Source organism: Nicotiana tabacum, chromosome 22 (genome assembly GCF_000715075.1).
Source record: "Nicotiana tabacum cultivar K326 chromosome 22, ASM71507v2, whole genome shotgun sequence".
In the NCBI taxonomy this organism is placed as follows: domain Eukaryota; kingdom Viridiplantae; phylum Streptophyta; class Magnoliopsida; order Solanales; family Solanaceae; genus Nicotiana; species Nicotiana tabacum.
The window spans coordinates 8,442,215-8,466,114 of NC_134101.1; the positions used below are offsets into that span (position 1 = coordinate 8,442,215).

General features: G+C 36.0%; 3 protein-coding genes across 4 annotated transcripts; all 3 read left to right on the top strand.

Annotated features, from left to right (window-relative positions):
• Positions 1-13,521: 13,521 nt before the first annotated feature.
• LOC107768928 (uncharacterized) lies at positions 13,522-17,470 on the top strand. Its single transcript, XM_016588100.2, has 2 exons — positions 13,522-14,076; positions 17,138-17,470. The coding sequence occupies exon 1, from the start codon at positions 13,579-13,581 to the stop codon at positions 14,071-14,073; it is 495 nt and encodes a 164-aa protein (XP_016443586.1). The 5' UTR covers positions 13,522-13,578; the 3' UTR covers positions 14,074-14,076; positions 17,138-17,470.
• Positions 17,471-18,745: 1,275 nt separating this feature from the next.
• LOC107768930 (putative CRM domain-containing protein At3g25440, chloroplastic) lies at positions 18,746-23,660 on the top strand. 2 transcript variants are annotated; one of them, XM_075243587.1, is made up of 4 exons: positions 18,746-20,334; positions 20,488-20,815; positions 21,975-22,382; positions 22,491-23,660. In XM_075243587.1, exons 1-4 carry the CDS (start codon positions 20,216-20,218, stop codon positions 23,028-23,030), a joined length of 1,395 nt encoding a protein of 464 aa, XP_075099688.1. In that variant the 5' UTR covers positions 18,746-20,215; the 3' UTR covers positions 23,031-23,660. The 2 variants fall into 2 exon arrangements, with proteins under 2 accessions (XP_075099688.1, XP_075099689.1); XM_075243588.1 differs by having other exon boundaries at positions 20,491-20,815.
• On the top strand, positions 19,016-19,480 carry LOC107768927 (calmodulin-like protein 3). The gene has a single exon (XM_075242680.1). It carries the CDS (start codon positions 19,016-19,018, stop codon positions 19,478-19,480), a length of 465 nt encoding a protein of 154 aa, XP_075098781.1.
• Positions 23,661-23,900: the final 240 nt, after the last annotated feature.

Genomic DNA, 23,900 nt, shown 5'->3' on the forward strand with positions numbered 1-23,900 from the left:
TGCTTGAGCAATGGATCCATTATTGTCACACAATAATAGAACTGCACCTTCTATTGAAGGAACCACACTAAGTTTATTTAAGAACTTTTTCATCCATACAGCTTCCTTAGCAGCTTCACTAGCTGCTATATATTCTGCTTCAGTCACTGAATCAGCTACTGTAGCTTGTTTGGAACTTTTCCAACTCACTGCCCCACCATTTAAGGTGAATACATAACCAGAAATAGATTTGCTATCATCTCTATCTGAAGAGAAACTTGCATCAGTATAACCTTCAAGTTTCTACTCAGAATCTCCATAAATGAGGAATTGGTCTTTTAGTCCTTCTTAAGTACTTAAGAATGGTCTTCACCACCTTCTAATGTTCCTCACCAGGATTTGCCTGATATCGGCTAGTCACTCCTAGTGCATAAGCCACATTAGGACGTGTACATGTCATAGTACATATGATAGCTCCCACTGCACTAGCGTATGGGATCCTACTCATGCGTTCTCTCTCTTCAGGTGTTTTAGGACAATCCTCCATGCTGAGAGTAATTCCAGTGCCTACCGGTAGATAGCCTCTTTTGAAATTATCCATGTTATACCTCTTTAAGATGCTATCAATATACAAAGACCGGGAAAGCCCAAGCCGCTTCCTAGATCTATCTCTATAGATCTTTATTCCCAATATATAAGCTGTTTCTCCCAAGTCTTTCATGGAGAATTGTTCAGATAGCCAAATCTTGGTACTTTGCAATGCTGGTATATCATTTCCTATGAGCAATATATCATCAACATAAAGTATTAAGAATATAATTGTGCTCCCACTAACCTTTTTATACACACAAGGTTCTTTTTCGCATTTAACAAAATTAAACTTATCAATTGTCTTGTTAAAGCGAATATTCCAACTTCGAGAAGCTTGCTTTAGTCCATAAATGGATCTTTGTAGCTTGCAAATTTTATTATGATCAGATGGAGATGTGTAACCTTCAGGTTGTGTCAGGTACACATCCTCTTCTAGCTCACCATTAAGGAAAGTTATTTTCACATCTATTTGCCATATTTCATAATCATAGTAGGCTGCTATAGCAAGCAAAATCCGAATTGATTTGAGCATTGCCATGGGAGAGGTCTTGTCATAGTCGACTCCTTCTTTCTGACGATATCCCTTGGCAACAAGACGGGCTTTGTAGGTCTCCACCTTTCCGTCTGCTCCAATCTTTTTCTTAAAAACCTATTTATAACCTATAGGTTTTATATCCTTTGAAGGTTCAACTAAAGTCCATACTTTATTTTCCTCCATGGATTCCATTTCGGATTCCATGGCCTTTTGCCATTTCTCATAATCAGAACTTTGTATAGCCTCTTCATAGGTCTTAGGGTCATCATCATTATGATCAACCTCATTTGATGCATCATCTTGTACCATTAGATTTAATCTAGTTGGTACATGACGTTCTCGTGTAGACCTTCTAAGAGGTGCTTGTACAACGTGTTCACCTTGTGCTGGATTTAGTTGTTGTTCAATTTGGTTTGGAACCGGTTCATTCACCTGTTCTTGAACTACATTTAGTTCTTGAACTTCAACCGTTGAAGATGGCAACTTCCTTGTCAACTTCAAAGCATCCAATAAAGGTTCTTTAACTTGTGTCTCATGATCTTTATTTTGTGTTGATTCATTAGTTTCTTGAACTTCATCAAGTTCTATTTCTCCACTATAATTTTCTTCCAAAAGAAATTCCCTTTCCAAAAAGGTTGCTCCTCTAGCCACAAACACTTTATAGTCAGAAGGGTGATAAAAATAATATTGTCACGACCCGAAATTTCCACCTTCGGACCGTGATGGCGCCTAATATTTCACTTGCTAGGCAAGCCAATGTTAGAATAATATTAACTATTTTAAAAATAATTTTAAATTTATTAATAACAAGAAAACAAATGCGGAAGCAAAGTTTGAAATATAGTGAAATAATCCATCAAAACAATGGTGTCTAAATACCATCCCATAATTGGTGTCACAGGTGCACGAGCTTCTAAAATAAATGCAAATAAAGGTCTGAATAAAATAAAGTTGTCTGGAAACAAACACACAGCTAAAGTAAAGTAGACGGGGACTTCAGAACTGCGAACGTCGTGCAGTTATACCTCAAGTCTCCTCTGAATAGCTGAAATCCGAGCAAGTCTACGGTACGCTGCTAGGACCAACTCCAAAATCTGCACAAGAAGTGCAGAGTGTAGTATTAGTACAACCGACCCCATGTACTGATAAGTGCTGAGCCTAACCTCGACGAAGTAGTGACGAGACTAAGGCGGGCTACTTACATTAGCTGTACGCAATATTAGAAACAACAACAATAATAGAAATAAATCAAGTAACTCATTTATAATAATTGAAGCCAACTCAGCAGTCATAATCCATTATTATTTCAGCCAATTCTGTTGCAGCGTACAACCCGCTCTCACAGTATATTCACATTCAATTCTGTTGTAGCGTGAATCCCGCTCTCCCAATATATTCCTTTTAATCAAGTCTGTCATGTATTTATTTCAATCCAAGTATATATATAGACTTTTAAATAAGTCTGTTGCGGCGTGCAATCCTATCCCCCAATATTGACTTTTTAATAAGTCTGTTGTGGCATGCAATCCGATCCTCCAATATTGATTTTTTAATAAGTCTGTTGTGGCGTACAACCTGATCCTCAAATATTGACTTTTTAATAAGTCTGTTGCGGCGTGCAACCCGATCCTCCAATATTGATCCATTTCAATCAATTTTGTTGTGGCGTGCAACCCGCTCCTCCAGCATATTCATTTACCAATTCTTATAGAAGAAATTTTCCCGATAAATACAACAATTAATATAAAACTATAAGACAGCAAGCATATAATAATTATGATTTAATTATGAAACAAACAATGACAAATAGCAAATTATTATAGAAATTAGGAAAAAAATATGTAGTTTAATATTTAATATGCTAAATGTCAAATAACAATTAAAACACATAATTCAAATAACATGTAACAATTAATGCAGGAATTCAAGAATTAATATTTGATAGAGAATAAGAGAGAAATAATTATTATAATAATTATTTTATGATTAAAAATAATTTATAATTTTTCAAGTAAGCAGGCAAACAATTAATTTGACGACGTATAGACACTCGTCACCTCACCTATACGTCGTTCACATACAATTCACATAACAAATAATTTAAGGGTTCTATTCCCTCAAGTCAAGGTTAACCCCGACACTTACCTAGCTTTGCAAATTTCAATCAATTACTCAACCACAACTTTTTCTTTTAAATTTGCCTCTGAAATCTTCAAATCTATTTACAAACAATTCAATATATTCAATACTAATCATAGGAATTAATTCCATATGAATTTACATATTTTCCGGATAAAAATTCAAAATTCATTAAAATATTTGACAATGGGACCCACATCTCAAATCCCGAAAAAACTTACAAAATTCGAACACCCGTTCCGATACGAGTTCAACCATACAAAATTTGTCCAATTCCAATATCAAATGGACCTTCAAATCTTAATTTTTTATTTTTGGAAGATTTTATAAAAATCTGATTTTTCTTCCATAAATTCACGGATTAATGATATAAACGAGTATGGAATCATGAAATATAATCAATATAGGATAAAGAACACTTACCTCAATATTTTTTCGTAAAAATCGCCCAAAAATTGCCTTACCTGAGCTCAAAAATGGAAAAGAGTTGAAAATGGGTCGAAATCCCATTTCCAGAACTTAAGTTCTATTTCTGGGATTTTTACCCTTCGCGAACGCGGTCACTGCCTCGAGTTCGCAAAGCACAAATTTGTGCTGTCCAATTTTACTCTTCGCGAACGTGAGGGCTACCTCGCGAACGTGATGCTTGCCTGGCTTGGCCTTCGCGAACGCGAAGCTTTGCACCTCGACCCTTCGCGAACGCGTTCCCTTAGTCGCGAACACGAAGCACAAAAAGTGCTAGTCCAAATTTCCTCTTCGCGAACGCGAAGAAGGAAACCAGAAGCAGATTTCTGCAGTTTTCTTAAGTCCAACAATGATCCGTTAACCACCCAAAATCAACCCGAGCCCTCGGGGCTCCAAACCAAACATGCACCCAAGTCCTAAAACATCATACAAATTTGCTCGCATGATCAAATCTCCAAAATAACACCTAGAACTATGAATCAGACACCAACTCAAAGGAAGTTTTTAAGAAAATTTTAAAACTAATATTTTTACAACCGGGCGTCCGAATCACGTCATATCAACTCCGATTCTCACCAAATTTTGCAGACAAGTCATAAATATTATAGTGGACCTATACCGGGCTCCAGAACCAAAGTACGCACCCGAGGTCAATAAATCCAATATCAGAAATTTCTTAGAAATCATTAAGCTTTCAAGCGCTTAATTTTTCATCAAAAATTCATATCTCAGGTTAGGGACCTCAGAATTCGATTCCGGGCATACGCCCAAGTCCCAAATCACGATACGGACCTACCGAAATTGTCAAAACACTAATCCGGGTCCGTTTGCTCAAAATGTTGACCAAAGTCAACTTAATTGAGTTTTAAAGCTATATTTCATATTTTAATCCATTTTTCACATAAAAACTTTTCAAAAAATTATATGGACTGCACGCAAGTCGAGGAATGATAAATGGTGCTCTTTGAGTTCTTAGAACATAAAATTACTTATTAAATTAAAAGATGACATTTTGGGTCATCACATTCTCCACCTCTAAAACAACTGTTCGTCCTCAAACGGAGTTAGAAAAAAAGTACCTGAGCTGGTGAATAAGTGTGGATATTTACTCTGCATGTCCGGCTCGGACTCCCAGGTAGATGCCTCTAACGGCTGACCTCTCCATTGCACCCGAACTGAAGGATGACTCTTAGACCTCAACTGTCAGACCTGCCGGGCTAGAATAGCCACCGGCTCCTCCTCGTAAGTCAAATCTTTGTCCAATTGGACAGAGATGAAATCTAACACATGGGACGGATCACCATGATATTTCCGGAGTATAGACACATGGAACACCGGATGAACCGATGATAAACTAGGTGGTAATGCAAGCTTGTAGGCTACTTCGCCCACCCTTTCAAGAATTTTAAAGGGTCCGATATACCTAGGGCTCAACTTGCCCTTCTTTCCGAACCTCATTACACCTTTCATAGGTGAAACCCGGAGCAATATTCTTTCTCCAACCATGAATGAAATATCACGAACTTTACGGTCGGCATAACTCTTTTGCCTAGACTGAGCTGTGCGAAGTCGATCCTGAATAATCTTGACCTTATCCAAGGCATCCTGTACCAAATCGGTACCCAACAACTGAGCCTCTCCCGGTTCAAACCAACCAACTGGCGATCGGCATCGCCTTCCGTATAATGCCTCATATGGAGCCATCTAAATACTCGACTGATAGCTATTATTATAAGCAAACTCCGTAAGTAGCAAGAAATGATCCCAAGAACCTCCAAAGTCTATAACACAAGCGCGAAGCATATCTTCCAATATCTGAATAGTGTGCTCTGACTGTCCGTCTGTGTGTGGATGAAAGGATGTGCTCAACTCCACCCGCGTGCCTAACTCACGTTGTACAACCCTCCAGAAATGTGAGGTATATTGCGTACCTCGATCTGAAATAATAGACACGGGCACACCGTGAAGGCGGACAATCTCACGAATGTAAATTTCAGCTAACCTCTCTGAAGAATAGGTAACTGCCACTGGAATGAAATGTGCTGACTTGGTCAACCTGTCCACAATGACCCAAAATGCGTCAAATTTTCTCTGATCCATGGGAGCCCAATAACAAAATCCATAGTGATACGCTCCCACTTCCACTCAGGAATTTCTAACTTCTGAAGCAAACCACCAGGTCTCTGATGCTCGTACTTAACTTGCTGACAATTCAGACACCGAGCTACATATGCAACTATATCCTTTTTTATTCTCCTCCACCAATAATGTTGCCGCAAATCTTGATACATTTTAGCGGTACCTGGATGAATAGAATACCTGGAGCTGTGAGCCTCTTCAAGAATTAATTCACGAAGCCCATCCACATTAGGCACACAAATACGGCGCTGCATTCGCAGAACTCCATCTTCCCCTACAGTAACCTGTTTGGCATCACCGTGCTGCACTGTGTCCTTAAGGACAAGTAAATGAGGATCATCATACTGCCTCTCTCTCTGATACGCCCATATAAAGAAGATCGAGCGACTATACAAGCTAGAACCTGACTGGGTTCTGAAACATCTAACCTCACGAACTGATTAGCCAAAGTCTGAACATCTACAGCTAATGGCCTCTCACCAACCGGAATATACGTAAGACTGCACATACTCACAGCCTTTCTACTCAAAGCATTGGCCACTACATTGGCCTTTCCGGGGTGATACAAAATGGTGATATCATAGTCTTTCAACAACTCCAACCATCTTCTCTTCCTCAAATTAAGATCCTTTTGTTTGAACAGATATTAAAGGCTACGATGATCAGTAAATACCTCACACGAGACACCGTAGATGTAATGCCTCCAAATCTTCAGTGCATGAACAATGGCTGCCAATTCTAAGTCATGAACATGATAATTCTTCTCGTGAACTTTCAACTACCTCGACGCATATACAATTACCTTGCCATCTTGCATTAATACTGCACCAAGCCTAATGTGTGATGTGTCACAATATACCGTATACGATCCTGAACCTGTAGGTAATACCAATATTGGCGTCGTAGTCAAAGTGATCTTGAGCTTCTGAAAGCTCAACTCATACTTGTCTGACCATCTGAATGGGACACCTTTCTGGGTCAATCTGGTCAATGGGCTTGCTATAGATGAAAATCCTTCCACGAACCGATGATAATAACCTGCTAAACCCAGGAAACTCTCGATCTCTGTAACTAAAGTAGGTCTAGGACAATTCCGAACAGCCTCAATCTTCTTAGGATCCACCTTTATGCCTTTTGCTGATACAACATGCCCCAAAAAGGCAACTGAGTCTAACCAAAACTCACATTTTGAAAACTTGGCATATAACTGATTATTCTTCAAGGTGTGATGCACACTTCAAAGATGCTGCTCATGTTCCTCTCGACTGCTAGAGTAAATCAAGATATCATCAATGAATACAACCACACAAGAATCCAAATAAGGCTTGAACACCCAATTCATCAAATCCATATGTAACGACCCGGCCGGTCATTTTGAGAATTTAAGTCCCGTCCGATGGCATAAGGCCCTGAGCAGCTTCATATTATGTGTATTAACTTGCGTGTGTGGTTGAATTTGGTTTTCGGATGTTTCAGAGTGATTTGGAATACTTAGTCCCTAAAACGGAAGCTTAGTCATAGGATTTTGACCGTAGTCGGAACTATGTGAAGACGACTCTGGAATGGAGTTCCATTAGTTCCATTAGCTCTGATGGGTGATTTTGGAATTAGGAGCGTGTCCGGACTGTAAATCTGAGGTCTGTAGCTGATTTAGGCTTGAAATGGCGAAAGTCGAATTTTTGGAGATTTGGACCGGAAGTGGACTTTTTGATATCGGGGTCAGAATGTGATTCCGAGAGTTGGAACAACTCCGTTATGTTATTTGGGACTTGCCTGCAAAATTTGACGTCATTCCGGGTTGATCTGATAGGTTTCGGTACGGGTTTTAGAAGTTGGAAGATTTAAAAATTTATAAGTTTGATTCATGGTGCGATTCGTAGTTTCGATGTTGTTTGATGTGATTTGAGACCTCGAGCGAGTCCATATTAGGGTATGGAACTTGTTGGCATGCTTGGACGAGGTCCCGGGGGGTCTCGGGTGTGTTTCGGACGAGTTTCAGATGTTTTTCATAGTTTTGAACAAGTTTGGTTCTGGTGTTTTCGCACCTGCGACGCTTGGAGCACAGGTGCGGCTCCACTTCTGTGTGAGCCTGGTCACTTCTGCGATCCTTGAGGCCTGGGAACTTGCTCGCTTCTGCGGAATCTTGCACGCAGGTGTGAAGGCCGCCTCTGCGGTCCCTCGATCGCATCTGCAGAGAAGCTCGCTTTTGCATCCCCCCCTTTCGCTTCTGCGGTGCCGCTGGTGCGGCTGTAAATCTGCAGATGCGGTTTCAGGCCTAGCCAGCTGAGTTCGCAGATGCGGACTCTTTCTCGCAAATGCGAGTGCGCAGGTGCGTCTCCTAGTCTGCAGATGCAGAAATCCTCGCATAAATATTAAGTCGAGGGTTTGGCCATTTTCTTCATATTCTGAGTTTTAGACTTCGGTTTTGGGAGCTTCCTTACGGGTTTTTTCAAGCAAATCGATTGGGTAAGTATTCTTCAACTCGAATTTATTCATTTCCATGATTCTATCTTTATTATTATCATTTAATTTGTGTTTTGAGTTGATGAAAGGAGTGGTTTTTGAAGAAAATTTTCAAAATGAAAAAAATCACGATTTGAGTGACGAAATGGTATCAGAATTTGAGGATTTTAGTATGGTTGGACTCGTGAGTGAATGGATGTTCGTATTTTGTGACTTTTATCCGATTCCGAGATGTGGTCCCGGGTCGACTTTTTAGGGTGGATTTCGGAATTTTTGTTAAAATATTGATTTCACTAGTTAGATGAGTCTATTATGGTTGTATCCATGATATGCAATTTGCGTTTAGCTAGATTTGGGCCATTTGGAGTCTGATAATCGAGGAAAGAGCATTCTTACGGACTGATTGAGCTTGGTTCGAGGTAAGTATCTTGCCTAACCTTGTGTGGGGGATTTCTCCTTAGGATTTGAGTCTTCTATGTTGATTGTAGTCCGTGTACACGAGGTGACGAGTGCGTGCACAGACTTATTTGTAGGAAGTTGGCCTTTTAGGGTTCTTAGGTCCTTGTATTCATTGAATATGCAGTTGTTCTTATTATGATTATATATCTTAATTACCAGATTTATATCTACCTGCTTAATTAGAATCAATTGCTTCATGATCCACTATTATTGTTACTTGATTCATATGTGCCTTAATTAAAACAGTTATCTCTTTTATAGCCATGCTATCTTTTCATAACTGCTTATCTTTATTTGAAATTTATATTATTTCATCCTATAATTGTTCAGTCTTAATTGAGGTTATGATTATTTTTCCGTTGCTTATCCTTAATTGAATTGTTGAATATCCTTCGTAATCCCCTCAACCTTAAAAGAAGTTTAGATATCCTATATCTTAGTCGACTTATTTTATTTGGAATTATTGGATTCGTGTTAGCTTCCCTATTGTTGAAATGTATATTGTGGGATCGTTGCTACACCTTAGTTTTCCCTTTGTTGAGATGTTCTCTTTACGCCTAGCATTCTTTACTATGGTTATAAAAACGAAATTCAATATCTTCTAACATGTTTATCTTATATGTCACATAAAATAATTCATGCTAGAACATTATTATTAATTTATATCTCATAAACTAATAATAATTAAAAATAGTATAATCTAATAACCAATTATAGATTACCGTCGTATCTTGTACGAAATTTCAAATTCAAGTTACGAACTATCTCAATAGTTTAATTTATATGAATACATATTTTATTCACAATAAAATAATATCAATCCATATGCATTCAAACAATTTGACTATTGCACAAGACACATGTGATTTGAACTCTTCAAATATAATCTTAAAATAATTCGTAAATAAATTTTAGACACAATAAATCACCGCTCTGATACCACTGTAGGATTGCGTAAAGGTGTTAATAACACGCAACGGAAGACAATAACAATCCTAGGCAGAACTTTTCGTATTTAAAATTTATTTTGCATGTCAAAGATCGGATCTAAGACGTACCTGGTGAAGAGAGTCTCATTTTAAATTTTTTTGATAGTGCGAAAACTTTATGCGTATCCACACTGAGACTGATCCTTGCTATCAACTCTTTGATCAATGAAATCCAGTTAACAAATTGAATAAAAAATTTGTGTTAAAATTTTTCTCAAAAATCTCAACTCAAAGGTAGAAGAACAAGAAATAATTTTCTTATACTAGTATTTTTTATCTTGGCTTTGTATTGCACTATTACTTTCTCAAAGCAATTTTCTTCTCAAGAATAACTCTCTTGGTTTTTTACATGACTTTACAATATGTGTAAGATCTATATGTCCTTAATTCTTAATTAGGACTCACACATATATACACACATAATTTCCATTGGAAAATACAAATCATATGCTTTATAGTAAATATTTAAAAAACATGTAACTCATTTTTATTGGAAAAATACAAATTACATGCTTTATGGTTAATATTTAAAAAAACATGTAACTAATTTATGGAATTAATTCTAAATTGAATTCTACAATTTAGTCATACTTTTAAAATAAAAACATGTAACTCGTTTATGGAATTTAATTCTAAATTGAATTCTATAACTTAGTCAATATTTTAAAATAAAAACATGTAATTCATTTATGGAATTCAATTCTAAATTGAATTCTAGAACTTATTCATACTTTTAAAATAAAAATATGTAACTCATTTATATATATATATATATATATATATATATATATATATATATATATATATATATATATATATATATATATATATATATATATATATATATATATATATATATATATATATATATATATATATATATATATATATATATATATATATATATATATATATATATATATATATATATATATATATATATATATATATATATATATATATATATATATATATATATATATATATATATATATATATATACTTCAACTTGTCCACAATATTAATTATATCCTCTGTGCTAGCAAAAGAATATAATAATATTTTATTTGAACTAATAACTAAATTTATTTGACTAATTAAATTCTTTAATTTAATTATCAAATAATAAAGTAATTAATCCTTTAGCAAAGATCAGAACACTCGTTAGTGTGCGACCCCATAGGTTCATTACTAAACTGGTAGTAAATTGAGCACATCAATATACTATTCAAGGGTGGCGTCTAGCAACACTCCATAACGTCCGGATATCATGAAGTATACAATTTACTCTCAAGAACCTGTAGAAGAATAATGTATTAATTCCTTTTGTCCTTATAGCTCTGGGTCACCCTAGGATATGGTTCAACTGTCAAATCCTAATAGGCGGCCGATTATGTGTTCATGTAAAAAATAATCGACCATTGAATGACCTAAGAAACTCTTTTCTTCTTTCATTCAATCGCCTTGGCCAAGGTCTTAATTTGGTCGGTTATAATTTATGACAACATGAAGCTTAAACTCATTACCAAGAGTTGACAGATTCCATATTGATCAATCACTAATTCTACCAGTATTTAATCGTACCCAATATCCTTTCAACTATCGCTCTAGGGACATATGTGTCTAGTATCAAAGCACAATAAATAACTTGTCAATTACTATGATGATATCAGGTCAAAGGAAACTCTTACATCACATTTTTCAAGAGAATATCCTATTGACAGTTTATGGTAATTCTAACCATTAGGAATTATCCAATGAATTAGTTCAATGATCATATCTCTATATAGATCATCTATTTATGTTATTTAGTTAATGAGATCAACTAATCTTTATCCCATAAAGACGATCACATAAATATTGATCTAACCGGATTACTAATGTCCAAATTAATAATCCTACGATCAAGAACAAAATTTTGATTAAATTGTAAGAGACTTTACTCTCATTATCATGATCTCCATCATGATGAAAAGTCTCAAAATTTAATCAAGGACCTTATTAAATTAATCAAGCAATTAATAATAACTATGATAAACGAATATCAAATGCCATATATTTTTATATCAAATAACATTCACAAAAATAAATTCAAATCATCAAATATGAGATTGGATCTAGGGCATATCTAATATATCCCTAACAATTGTATAGCCGTTCTTGAAATAATAGCCGAAAATATATATATTTTTTGTATATATACATTTTGTATGTTATATACAAACTTTATACACCTTTTCGGCCACCAAATATAAATAATTTTTGGCGCAAGCTAAAAGTGAAAAAGAACCTAAATAAAACGGATTTCTTTAGTTTGAGCAACGACACTTCACGGGGTAATCTTTGTTTCTTAGTCTAATAATGCAATCAAGAATTTATTTAACTATAATTATCTCTGACCGTATGTTTTCAAAAAAAAGCGGCAAAATATCCATTGAGAATTACCATTCTCTATCCATTTGAAAACTAGTTACAATATATAACTACCCAATTAAAACTAATTACCCAACCTACCTACCCATCTCACTTTTCTTATACATTTGGCTTAACATAGTTTGATTTGACTTGGTTTAGATTGAATTGTCTTGGCTTGATTTGATTTGGTTTGACTTGGCTTGGTATGAATTGGCTTGATTTGAATTGAATTGACTTAGCTCGATTTGATTTGGTTTGACTTGGCTTGGTATGAATTGACTTGGCTTGGCTTGATTTTAGTTGCTTAGTTTGACTATTTGGTTGGAAGGGCTGGCATTAAAAAAAAATTGGGTAGGGGAAAAACTTTATGGGTAGGGACTAGTGGCGGAGGCATGATCTCTCCGCTAAGATAGTTCAAAAAAAGAAAAAAAAAGATTATAGCTAGTGACAATTGAACCAAAGATCTTACAAAAGTTTTGAACTCCTTGACCACGAACTATGTTTTTTGCTATGCCAAGGAGATTCAAAACATAATATATAGAAGTAAAAAATATATTTTACCCTATATATATATAGCATAATTTTTCGACGACCCCCTTCCGCCCTCTAAATTCGCCCCTAATAGAAATGGGTAAATAATTTGTAGTGGGCGGGTATTTACAAAAGATCCCATTGTATAAGAAGTATGTATACATTTAGATTTTAGATCAGTTATAAACTAACTGAAGCGTCTACATTAAATATAGGTTAATATGCTGATAAGTTTAGTAACAAAGTAGTACTCCTTGTGTCCAACTTTCATTTTTCGAGATTCAAATTTCTTAATTTTGATCGAGTATTTAGACATAAATTTTTTAAATTTCTCGAAATAAGATTTATATATTTGTAAACTGCGTAAAAAGTACTATAGGTCACGATAATTAATAATTCGAAATACTTAAAATGCATATAAAAAAAATACGATCAAATAATATTTTTTTTACTCTTGAAATTAGAATAACTTCACATAACATTTAACCATAAATTGAGAAAGAGGGAGATATTAGCAAGTCATATAACATTTAACCTTAAATTATTATATTCCCGGTAAAGAGAATGTTAATCACCCAATCCAAACAACAACCTCCTTTTTACTAAAATTTTGTTTGCCAACATATAGCTGTAGCCAATATTTCCTTTTTCACGGTTAATTAACAGTCAGAGTTTGTTAAATATTGGATGGAAATAAAAAAATATTGAATTTTGATAAATTTTAAGGACCAAAAGTGCTCAAAAATATATTTAAATAGGCTATTTTAAACCTACCTCAAACATGATGGATTATTTTTGACATTTTCTCCACCTCCTTCGTTCTACTCAAAATCACTCATTTTCCCTGAAGTCTCCATTTGCCAACTTCGAAAAATGGCTATCGCTAATCTGCAGAGATTCGCTTCACGAATCGCTCGAAACCCTTCAATTTCTTCCTCCTTCAGAGCTACAATCGCTCGATCCTCCGCCACTGCGTCCTCATCTCCATCCCGCTGCGGTTCCGCCAAAGTCTCCGATCGGATCGTCAAGCTCTTCGCCGTTGACCCGGACGGCCATAAACGTGAGATTATCGGACTCTCGGGTCAAACACTCCTCAAAGCCCTAACAAATCACGGGTTAATTGATCCGGATTCTCATCGCCTTGAAGATATCGACGCGTGCTCTTCCGAGTGTGAGGTGCACATTGCTCAGGAATGGCTCGAGAAGCTTCCAGAAGCTTCCTATGATGAACAGTATGTTCTCAAGAGGAATTCTAGGGCTAGGGTTTTGAACAAGCATTCGAGGCTCGGTTGTCAGGTGGTACTCTCACAAGAGCTTCAAGGAATGGTTGTGGCAATTCCTGAGGCTAAGCCATGGGATATTCCATAAAAGGTGAAATTAAATACTTTTCGAAGTCTATGAATTGGAATTTTATTGGTTTGAGTTAATATTATGTGGAACTTATGGACTTGATAAGCAATTTCTGTCAAAATTGTCTGAAACTTGTCAACTTTGTTCTTTTTTAGATGAATGCTGTCTTTGAACTGGAAATTTAGTGCTTTGAGTTAATAATTGTGGAACTTTATGGCACTTGAGAGGCAATTTGTGTCAGAATTGTCTGAAAGTTGACAGCTTTGTTCTGTCATATGAGTGCTACTGGAATTTTAGTGGTATGAGTTAACAATATGTGGAACTTAAGGACATTGAAAGGCAAATTTCTGTCGAAATTGTCTGAAAGTTGAGAACTTTGTTCATTTTAAATTAATGCATGAATATCTTTCTTGGTTTATGAACTAGAAGTTTTAGTGCTTTGAATTAATAATATGTGGAACGTATGGTACTTGATTGGAAATTTCTAAAACTCTTTGAAAGTTTACGACTTCTGTTCGTTTTAAACGAATACTTTCCCGTTTCCTGTATGAGTTTTCTCTAATATGAGGATAAGTTAATTTACTGGTAAAAGAATGAAATTGGTTTGATAGAGCGGAATGTGTATACAAGATTCATATAGCTGATGCCAACTAACTAATTAGTGATTAAGGCATAGTTGTGCTGCTGGATGTGCCTATAACTATTTATAATCTATCCTCTATTCATTGTCTATTACCATAGTATGTGCTCATTTAGCCATATGTTCATTGCATAATTCTCTATTTAATGAATATTGGCATCTCCTCCCAAGTCCTTTTTTGCTCGTACTTATGTCTATCTACCTTTGATATGCTTCTTATTACCAGCCTCCTTTTCATTGTGCCACCTCTGAAAGGCACTCAGACTTACTTGGAAGTACGTAAACTTTATAGTTCATCAAGAAACTAGGTCAAGAAGTTAAAGTGTGCAACAAAGTCTGTTGCCTGCAATTGTAATTTCCGCATACGCTTGAGAGAAAAGCTTGAACTAGCAAATTCAATTACAGAAGCCAGAAAGACTTCAAAGTTCCAGCATACTTACCTTTTCTCAAAAGAAAAGAGAGACTCAAAAGTTCCACCTTTTAGTGTTCATTAATGATTCACCTAAAGCTCTTTAGTAGTGATTGATACGTAACGAATGAGGTGATAACATTGAGTTCAATATAGTTCCTAGCAAATGTCTTAGGGCTTAGGGATTATCAGTCTAATGTTTTTGAACTTCTGTTGAGATGTACATCAGTACATCTCCCCAGAAAAATTGTGTTAGTAGTTCTGATCAAAATCTTGTCGAGAAGTAACTGTAAGACCTTCAAGTTCCATTATTACCAATATTAATTTAAGTCGAGTTCTTGGTTGTTCCGTCCAAGAGCCATCACGGGAGACGTAATGATGGCTCTTGGACGGAAGAAAAGTAGAGTTTCTCCTTTGATGGTACTTTCCATGTGCTACTGCTCCTTGTGTGTAGACACCCAATAACGTCTCTCCCTCTTCCAAATCTTTTTCTTTCAGGCTCCTATAATTACACAAATTTACTTTATTAGTAAGATTTTATCTACTGTATTCTTCGTATTTTTACTAGAATTACTATAGTATTTTATTGTCATTATTTTGATTATAAGTATTTTATTTTACTACCATAATATCATTCTTAAGACTTTATGTTTATATATTATTCAGCTGTTTTTTTGATACTATAATCACTAGTATTTTCACTATTATGGTTATTTTACCATTACCATATATTTTGGTATCATTTACAACCCTACCACTATTTTAATTTTACTACAATTGAGTATTACTATGTTATTGAAATAATAAAGTTAAATAATTATTGATGTACTGTCATTTGAAACATTTGTTATACTTATCAAATACAATACTATATTTAATTAAGTTTTCTTGTTTGTAAAAGCCCAAAGAAAATAGAAGTCCAATCTGGTCAAGCCCAGACAAAATTGCCACGGATTTAACAAATTCATATGAAATCAGCATTTAATGCTTTATTTCCCAAATCCCATGAAATCCTCTCCGGGTTGTAAAAATGTTGATGTCATTACGGCTATATTACTGTTTCCAGCTATGAAACCACTCAACCCCATCCTTGAAGTGGCTTCTATAAAGCCTCTATGAAGAGCAAGGGATCATCGGAAAATGCTTCACTGATCGGGAAACTTTCCTGGCAACCTTGTTTATCGCAATCCTCCTCTCTTTTCACTGTCTCAAAACCCTCACTAAAAAGAAACCTTCGGTTTCGTGAAATCCGTTTGTGTAGCTTCTATTTTCAAATGAAAGATTTATCTTCGACAACTTTCTATTTCTGTTCTATCATGATATATTCTACAAAGTTGATATGACTTTTGATGGTGTTGAATGGGACCATCGTCTTGATTGGAATATTTTTGAAAAAAAAAATTCACAAAGGATAAACTTCTTGATCATTGCCATTCTTAGACAAGCTTCTGGAGGCTAGTACTTGGGGAGAACCCTCTGAAGAAGCAGAAGCATCATTGGCTTTTTGTTGTACTTCCCCATCAAAAAATTTATCCTTCGTGGATTTTCAGCAAAAAAATCCAATCGAGGCGGTGGTCTCATTCAACACCATCAAAACTTGTATCAACTTTGTAGAATATATCATGATAATCCATCAATTTGTGACGGTGTTGATCAAGAATCTTGAAGATTCTACAGAAAATGAAAGCTGTCGTAGATAAATCTTTCACAAAAATTTAAGCTACATGAGCAGATTTCACGAAGACACACAGATAGGAAATAAGAAGCATAGCTTTATATGAGAAATGATTCTTCGATACAAAATAAAAAGATAGGAGATGGAGGTGAGTTGTTCTCTGAAGGTATGGGCTGTTTGAGCAATGGCCAAGTGTAGATGATAGATATAAATATGCAGAGTCACTGTTTATGAAGTCCATCTCTAGTAGGAAATCAGCCTGGTACTAAAGTCATAACAACCACTAGCTTCGTGGCAGCTCCATTCTTTTATAAGATTCTTTTCCTGTGCAAATAAAAGTCTGCTGCTGTGTTTGCAGGTTACATTACCCCCTCCTTCTCAAAGTTTGATTCTACTTTTGCAATACGCCAATACCATGAATTGGGAAATAAATAGGTCAGCTTGGGTGGATTTGTCAACTCAATGATCCACTCCATCCTATGACACAAGCTTGCAAGAAAGACTTGTACTGGGACATCTCATCAACCATTTTAGCATAGCAACTTATAATATGCTATCAAATTTTTCATTGAGTTTCCTATTTGCTTGGGATCTTGTTCTGGTGCTTATCTATTTCAGTATTCTACTTTCTGTTTTCCGAATACTTGGAGCAAAAGCACTCTATCCAAAACCAATCATGTTTTTTAGGCAATATCTTTGTTTTCAAGAGCAATGAGATTTCATTTCATGTAGACTCGTGCATTAGATCTTTAGTTTCGTAATCTTGGAGGGGACACAGTTTGATACATTCTTATTCTTCTCTATCTCCAACAAAAATTATTGTGGAATAGTCCAGTGGTCAGTAGGTTGATATGAACTCCAGTTGTCCGTTGCTGTTTAGTTGGGTCCCCCCCCCCCCCCTAAGTATGTAAAGAATATCTGCAGAGAAGAAAAAACTTCAGGAAATATATAAAATATTTGTGATTTGAAGAGTTTGAGCCAGTCTGTAAGTACTAATTCAATGCCTCCAGAATTCAGATATAGATTTTGATTCATTCTGGCTATAACATAAGGTATGAGTTCAGTCCATGTTACTTGTTAGTGCTTTTAGTCGGAGTGCATTACTTGTAAACAAGTCAACAATGGAATGAATAATTACTGGAACTTGTATTAGATTTGGAAATCTATTAATGGCTTCCATGCCAAGTGAAATACCGTGACCAATGCCAGTAGCTGTAATAGAAACTTTATCCTCTCTTGCCTCCTATTTATCAACTAATTTAATTGACTAGATTCCGAAATGTCTCTGGATTAGCAAATTTTATTTTGGTTCTTGGTTTTGTTAGACTGAAAATATTATTGGTATATGGTGAACGTTCTTAAATTGTAAGTATGAATTACTGCAAAACACAAACCTGTCACTATCTTTTGCAGCTGGGCATGAACAACATTAGTACATGTGAACCATACCTTCGGTAACTTACACCACCCTTGAACGAAAAATTACACTGTATATATATGTAAAATATTAGATTTTAATGGTATATAATATAAATTGAACACCCTTTATAGAGATTTTTCTACTTATTACATTTGTAGATAGGAGAGAAAGGGTCTTTCTGTCTGCTAAGTGCTATCCAATCAAATATTTGCAAAACATCCGCCACAAACCAAGGAGTATCTCAAAATCAGATTCAATACATAGTCTTTCCAGTTATCCAACAGCCACTTCTTACGAATTCATCGCTGAATCAATCAATTTCTCCAACCTATATTTAGCTGGATACTATTTTTAGTATATTTTAAGTGGTCCAATCCATATTAACCCCCCCCCCCCAACAAACCCAATCTCACCTCACGTCTACAGACATGAGATCCACATATAACATACTTTCATAGATACCCACCAATTTTGAGACCCTTTTAGAGGTCCACCTTTTGCCTTTAGTCTTAATTATATATAGACAGTAAAGTCACAAAACCAACCAAGAAAACAGAGGTCCTATATATTTTGAGAGGTTTTTTATCTTATAAGAGAACCTCAAACAAAATCCAGTCATTCAACCAAATCAGTGGGTGTCCTAAAACCATATTTGTTTTGCTCCATCTTTGTTCTTTCGTTTATATCATTCAAGATCATAAATCTTGACCAAACCTCAAATCCTTTTCCTTTTATACTAAAACCTACGAGGTTTTAAATCATTCTCTTTTTAATTTCCTTTATTTCATTATTACTAGCTCTATCTCATCCTAGAAAATGGACTCCGTAGAACTACACAGAATTTTTCAAATGTTTGATCGTAATGGAGACGGAAATATTACAAAAAAGGAGCTTAGCATCTCGTTACAAAACTTGGGAATACACATTGAGGAAAAAGAACTTGTACAAATGATCGAAAAAATAGACGTAAACGGAGACGGATACGTAGACATAGATGAATTTGGAACATTGTACAAGAATATAATGGACGAGAAAGATGAAGAGGAAGATATGAGAGAAGCTTTTAATGTGTTTGATCAAAATGGTGATGGATATATTACAGTGGAAGAGTTGAGGTCAGTTTTGGGATCACTAGGTTTGAAACACGGCAAAACTTTAGAAGATTGTAAGAGGATGATAATGAAAGTGGATGTGGATGGTGATGGAATGGTTGATTTCAAGGAATTTAGACAAATGATGAAAGGTGGTGGATTTGCTTCCTTGAGCTCACGAAGTTTATGAAATTAAAAATGAAAAGAGAGAAAAAAGAAAAGGATATATAACTAGTGCCACCCTTTTTGTATAATGTGTCCTTTAATGAATCAATGCATGTCATATTTCTTCAATCTTGCGATCATATACTTGTTAAGACTTTTGGCATCTTTTCCTTTTTCGGTTTCATCTCTCCCACGATGATGTAATATCTTTTTAAGAATTCTTAAAATCAATCAATTAACTAACTGCATCTCAGTATCAAATCAGGTTAGAGCCGTTCCTTTATATCTATCAAACAATTTAAACTGCAGCGCCATGAGGTTAGATTCCCAACATTTTCTATTTATGCTATTTGTACCAATTAACTATGTCCAAAAGATTGTAGAAAAATGACACTAGGTAACCACTTTGAGCACTCCTATTTAAAACTTATTCAGATTTTAAAAATTATTTAAAGTTATAGCCAGTTTTGGCAAACTTCAAATTCATGCATACTGCTGCAGCTTCTTTTTCTCCATCTGACTGTATGAAGTTAACTTTGAGGTGGCTAAACTTTGAACTTTATAAGTTTAGGTTATTTCTTAAATTGTGTGGGGGGGGGGGGGGCTAAAACGGCTATTTGTGCACTTTTTACCAAAAGGTAGTGATGGTTTGGGCCTTTAGCGAAAGCCGTACTAGCACAGTCCATTTACCTTGTTCATTTTATCTCAAAAAGGCCTGCTCTGTTCCCCGTCGGCGGTCGGACACCAGAAAGAGTGAAAAATGCTAGGAAGAAGTTTTGTTCCGGCGATGCTCTGCAAATCACGGCAGCTTCAACATCTCTTCTTCTACCCATTCATTTTCCAACCCGTTTTAGCCCATTCCTCTCCCCATCAAACCAGGTAATTCTCCCTCACTCACTCTCTCTCTCTCTCTGGTATGTGTGTGTGTGTGTGTGTGTGTTCTGTTCTCCTATAAATGTTAATTCGAACTCATGCATTTACACTGACAATTGCTTAGCTCGAAGTAATAATTGTGCTAATCTCATGATATAGTAGTCTTTATAATGCAATGTGCAAGGTTTTTAAGAGAGCAGTCACAATTGGGCCAAATTTTAGAGTACAAAAATGTGATCTTAGATTGGTAAATTCGGGTCGGTATTTCTGCACGAGTGGCAAATCCGGGGAAACGTCGAATGGCGGTAGAAATGATGCTGTTGCAGTTGCAGAGAGTTCTGGTGAGTTTAAAGAAGATAAAATCAAGAGGAAGAAACTAAAGGGTAAAAGAGAGGTTGTGAAGTGGTTGAAGTTCTTCAGGTGGAAGAAGAAGAAAGAGCTCCAAAGGATGACTGCAGAAGAGAAAATCCTCTTCAAATTGAGCAAGGTAATGTTTTTCTTGTAGCATGTTACTTAGATTAGTGGAAGTTTTGTAACATGATGTTTGAAATACCATTCTCCTTTTCTTTTGACAACTCCATTTTAAATTGTCTTTGCATGTTTATTTTCTTTGAATCGATCGATAAACCATACTCTGCCCCCGGACTTTGGTCTAGTGGTAAGAGTGTAGCAAGTGATGTGTGGTTTGGCGCACGTCATGGGTTCAAACTATAGGGCAGACAAAGCTTGGTATTTAAGTAGAGAAAGATAGAGGGGTGGGCCCTATTATCCATCGAGTTTCAAACCGTGCGTGCACCATTGGTTCTTGGGGATCTCGCGTTTATCAACGAAAGGAAAAAAAAAGAGAGGAAACAATACCTTAATCTCAAGCTAATTAAGGTCGGCTACGCGAATCTTCTATGTCTATTCCACTATGTCCAACAGCATTTCATTCCAACACTGGTAAGTATGTGTTTCTAAGGCAAATAAGGATTCTATAAACCTAGTGGTTCTCTAACACTCACAGTTATCCCTACACTGACATTCAAGTCTTGAACGTGCCTAAAAGAATCTCTTGAAAAATATGGATCTAATGTAAGTTTAACAACAAATGACTCTTGATTTCCCAACTAGTTGATATCACCAATATAGATCTTTTGATTCCATAATGTTCTGTTTTTAGTTTAGGCCGCATTTCTTCCAAGAGATTGTGGGTCTTTTGGTTTATTTTCTTTTTTCTGAATAAAGTTTATGTGAAAGGACTAGTTATCTAGATATGCCTGTTCTAATATGTTGTTTCTCGAATGTATTACTCTTTTCCATTTCCGAACGTATAAATTATGTGTACCTAATGTACATCTTTGTTGAGGTTGAATAATTTAATGGACTGCTGGTATTAATCTAGTTATGTCAGATGGATATACGAGTTGTGCTGGTTGTGGAGTCATTTGCAAATTTGGAACTGTATTTGCTGTAACTCAAGTCTCTTCTCCTATATGCTTACCAAGATATGTTGAGGACTTGATCACTGTATGTTCAATTGCTCTATGTTAATTTTGGATCCAACAAAATATTTAATGATGTATGGATGGGGTTTACTGTCTCTTTAATGTGTACTTTTAAATACAATTCAAGCTCTTATGAGATGGCAAATTTCATCTTTCTAGGCAAGGAAAAAAGAGGAAAGGCTTCTTGAAGCTCTGAAGAAAGTTGAGCCCAAGGAGATATCAGAAGCTACTCACGACCCAGAAATATTGACACCAGAAGAACACTTCTACTTTTTGAAAATGGGGGAGAAGTGCAAGAATTATGTACCAGTTGGGAGACGTGGGATATACCAGGGTGTGATCCTTAATATGCATCTACATTGGAAGAAGCACCAAACTCTGAAAGTGGTGGTGAAAACATTCTCTCCAGAGGAGGTTAAGGAAATTGCTGCAGAGCTTGCAAGATTAAGTGGTGGGATCGTTCTTGATATCCAGGATGATAACACCATTATAATGTACAGGGGAAAAAACTACTCCCAACCACCAACCGAGATAATGTCTCCAAGAAGTACTCTTTCTAGGAAAAAGGTTCTCTTACTCGTCTGCTAATTTTTGTGTATGCAATGTTTTGGTGTTTGTCCTGAATGACCCCCATCGTTTCTTTCTCTCTTATTTGTTATTGCTCTTTGTGTACAGGCCTTAGATAAATCTAAATACAGAGATTCCTTAAAAGCTGTTAAGAGATACATTCCACGGCTTGAGCAAGATCTCGAGCTGCTTCGATTGCAAGCTGAAAACAAAACTGGTGCTCCTGACAATAATCAAGAGACTGGCTTTGAGAATTTTAGCCATGCACACTGTCCCGACCAGCAAATTGGGGCATCTGATAAGCTCAAACGGCTAATGATTGAAAATGAAGAACAGGGTGAAGAAGATGATTCCATGGTAGATACAGATATAGGATCGGCTTCTGAAGATCTTTCAGATATTTTTGAGACAGACTCTGAGGAAGAGGATAAGGAGAAGATTGAAGAACCTCTTTACTTGGATGTGTTCGAAAAGTTTCCAGTGCAGGGCAATGGAGATGCACATGATTTTGAGGAGGATTTGCTTCAGATATCTTCTAACTCGAGGAGAGAGAAATCACCAGGTAAAGATGTCGATACACCAGCACTTGATGAGGTTGATAGGATAATTCTGCAAGCTGCATCGCTTTTGAAGAAAAGGAGGAGATGAGTAGTGGTTCATTAGCTAAACTTGGAGGCTCTGTCCAGGGATTCCGTCTCCCCAGTGGGGTTCGTTGAGTGAGAGGGATTGTGAGCCGGTTATAGTCTACAGTTTTGCAGCAGGTGAGAAGCAGCAATTACATCCAGGTTCATCATCTAGTTCAGCTCTTGTCCCTGTCAACAGAACTCTTAGGACTGAAGTGGAGAAAATGAGCAGTCGCAGCTGTTAACTGGGCTTCAACAAGAGCCTAGACAAGTGTGATAGAAAATCACATATGAAAAAGTTGTTCTGGGAAACAAAGACGATTACAACATTAGCAATCTAGACTTCTCACAATGACCAGCAGTGATGGCGACGGCGAACTAAATATCACAGCTATTATATAATACTGGGATCACTCACTGATTAGCTGCAATTCATTGTGGGATTCCTGCACAATGGGATTACTGTTTTCCAATTGTTGATTCTTCTCTAATCCAGAGTGGAATTTAACATGTTTGAGCAGAAAAGAAATGCTTACTAGTACTCTTTCTGTGAATTCTTCAGCGAGGTAGCAGTAGCCTGGTTTTAAGCTCTTGCTGACACCAGAAAATAGTTTTATACAGTTCATTCATCCCTTACAATAATCATCATTTCAAAGTCTTAGTGGCCATTTGCAAAAGCTTTACCTTTTCAGTCTAGACAAGAGAAAAAAAACTTGCTCAAATCTGATATTTACATTGTGACTACAATGGACTAATATGATTTGGTTCCGAGCACTTCAAGCGTGTAACCAATGTTCTTTCTTTTTTCAAAAATGTTTTTAGTATGTCAGAAAGTATTTCAACTCAAGACATATTTGTCCTGAAAAATTTAACTGAAATTTTAAAATTGACAAAT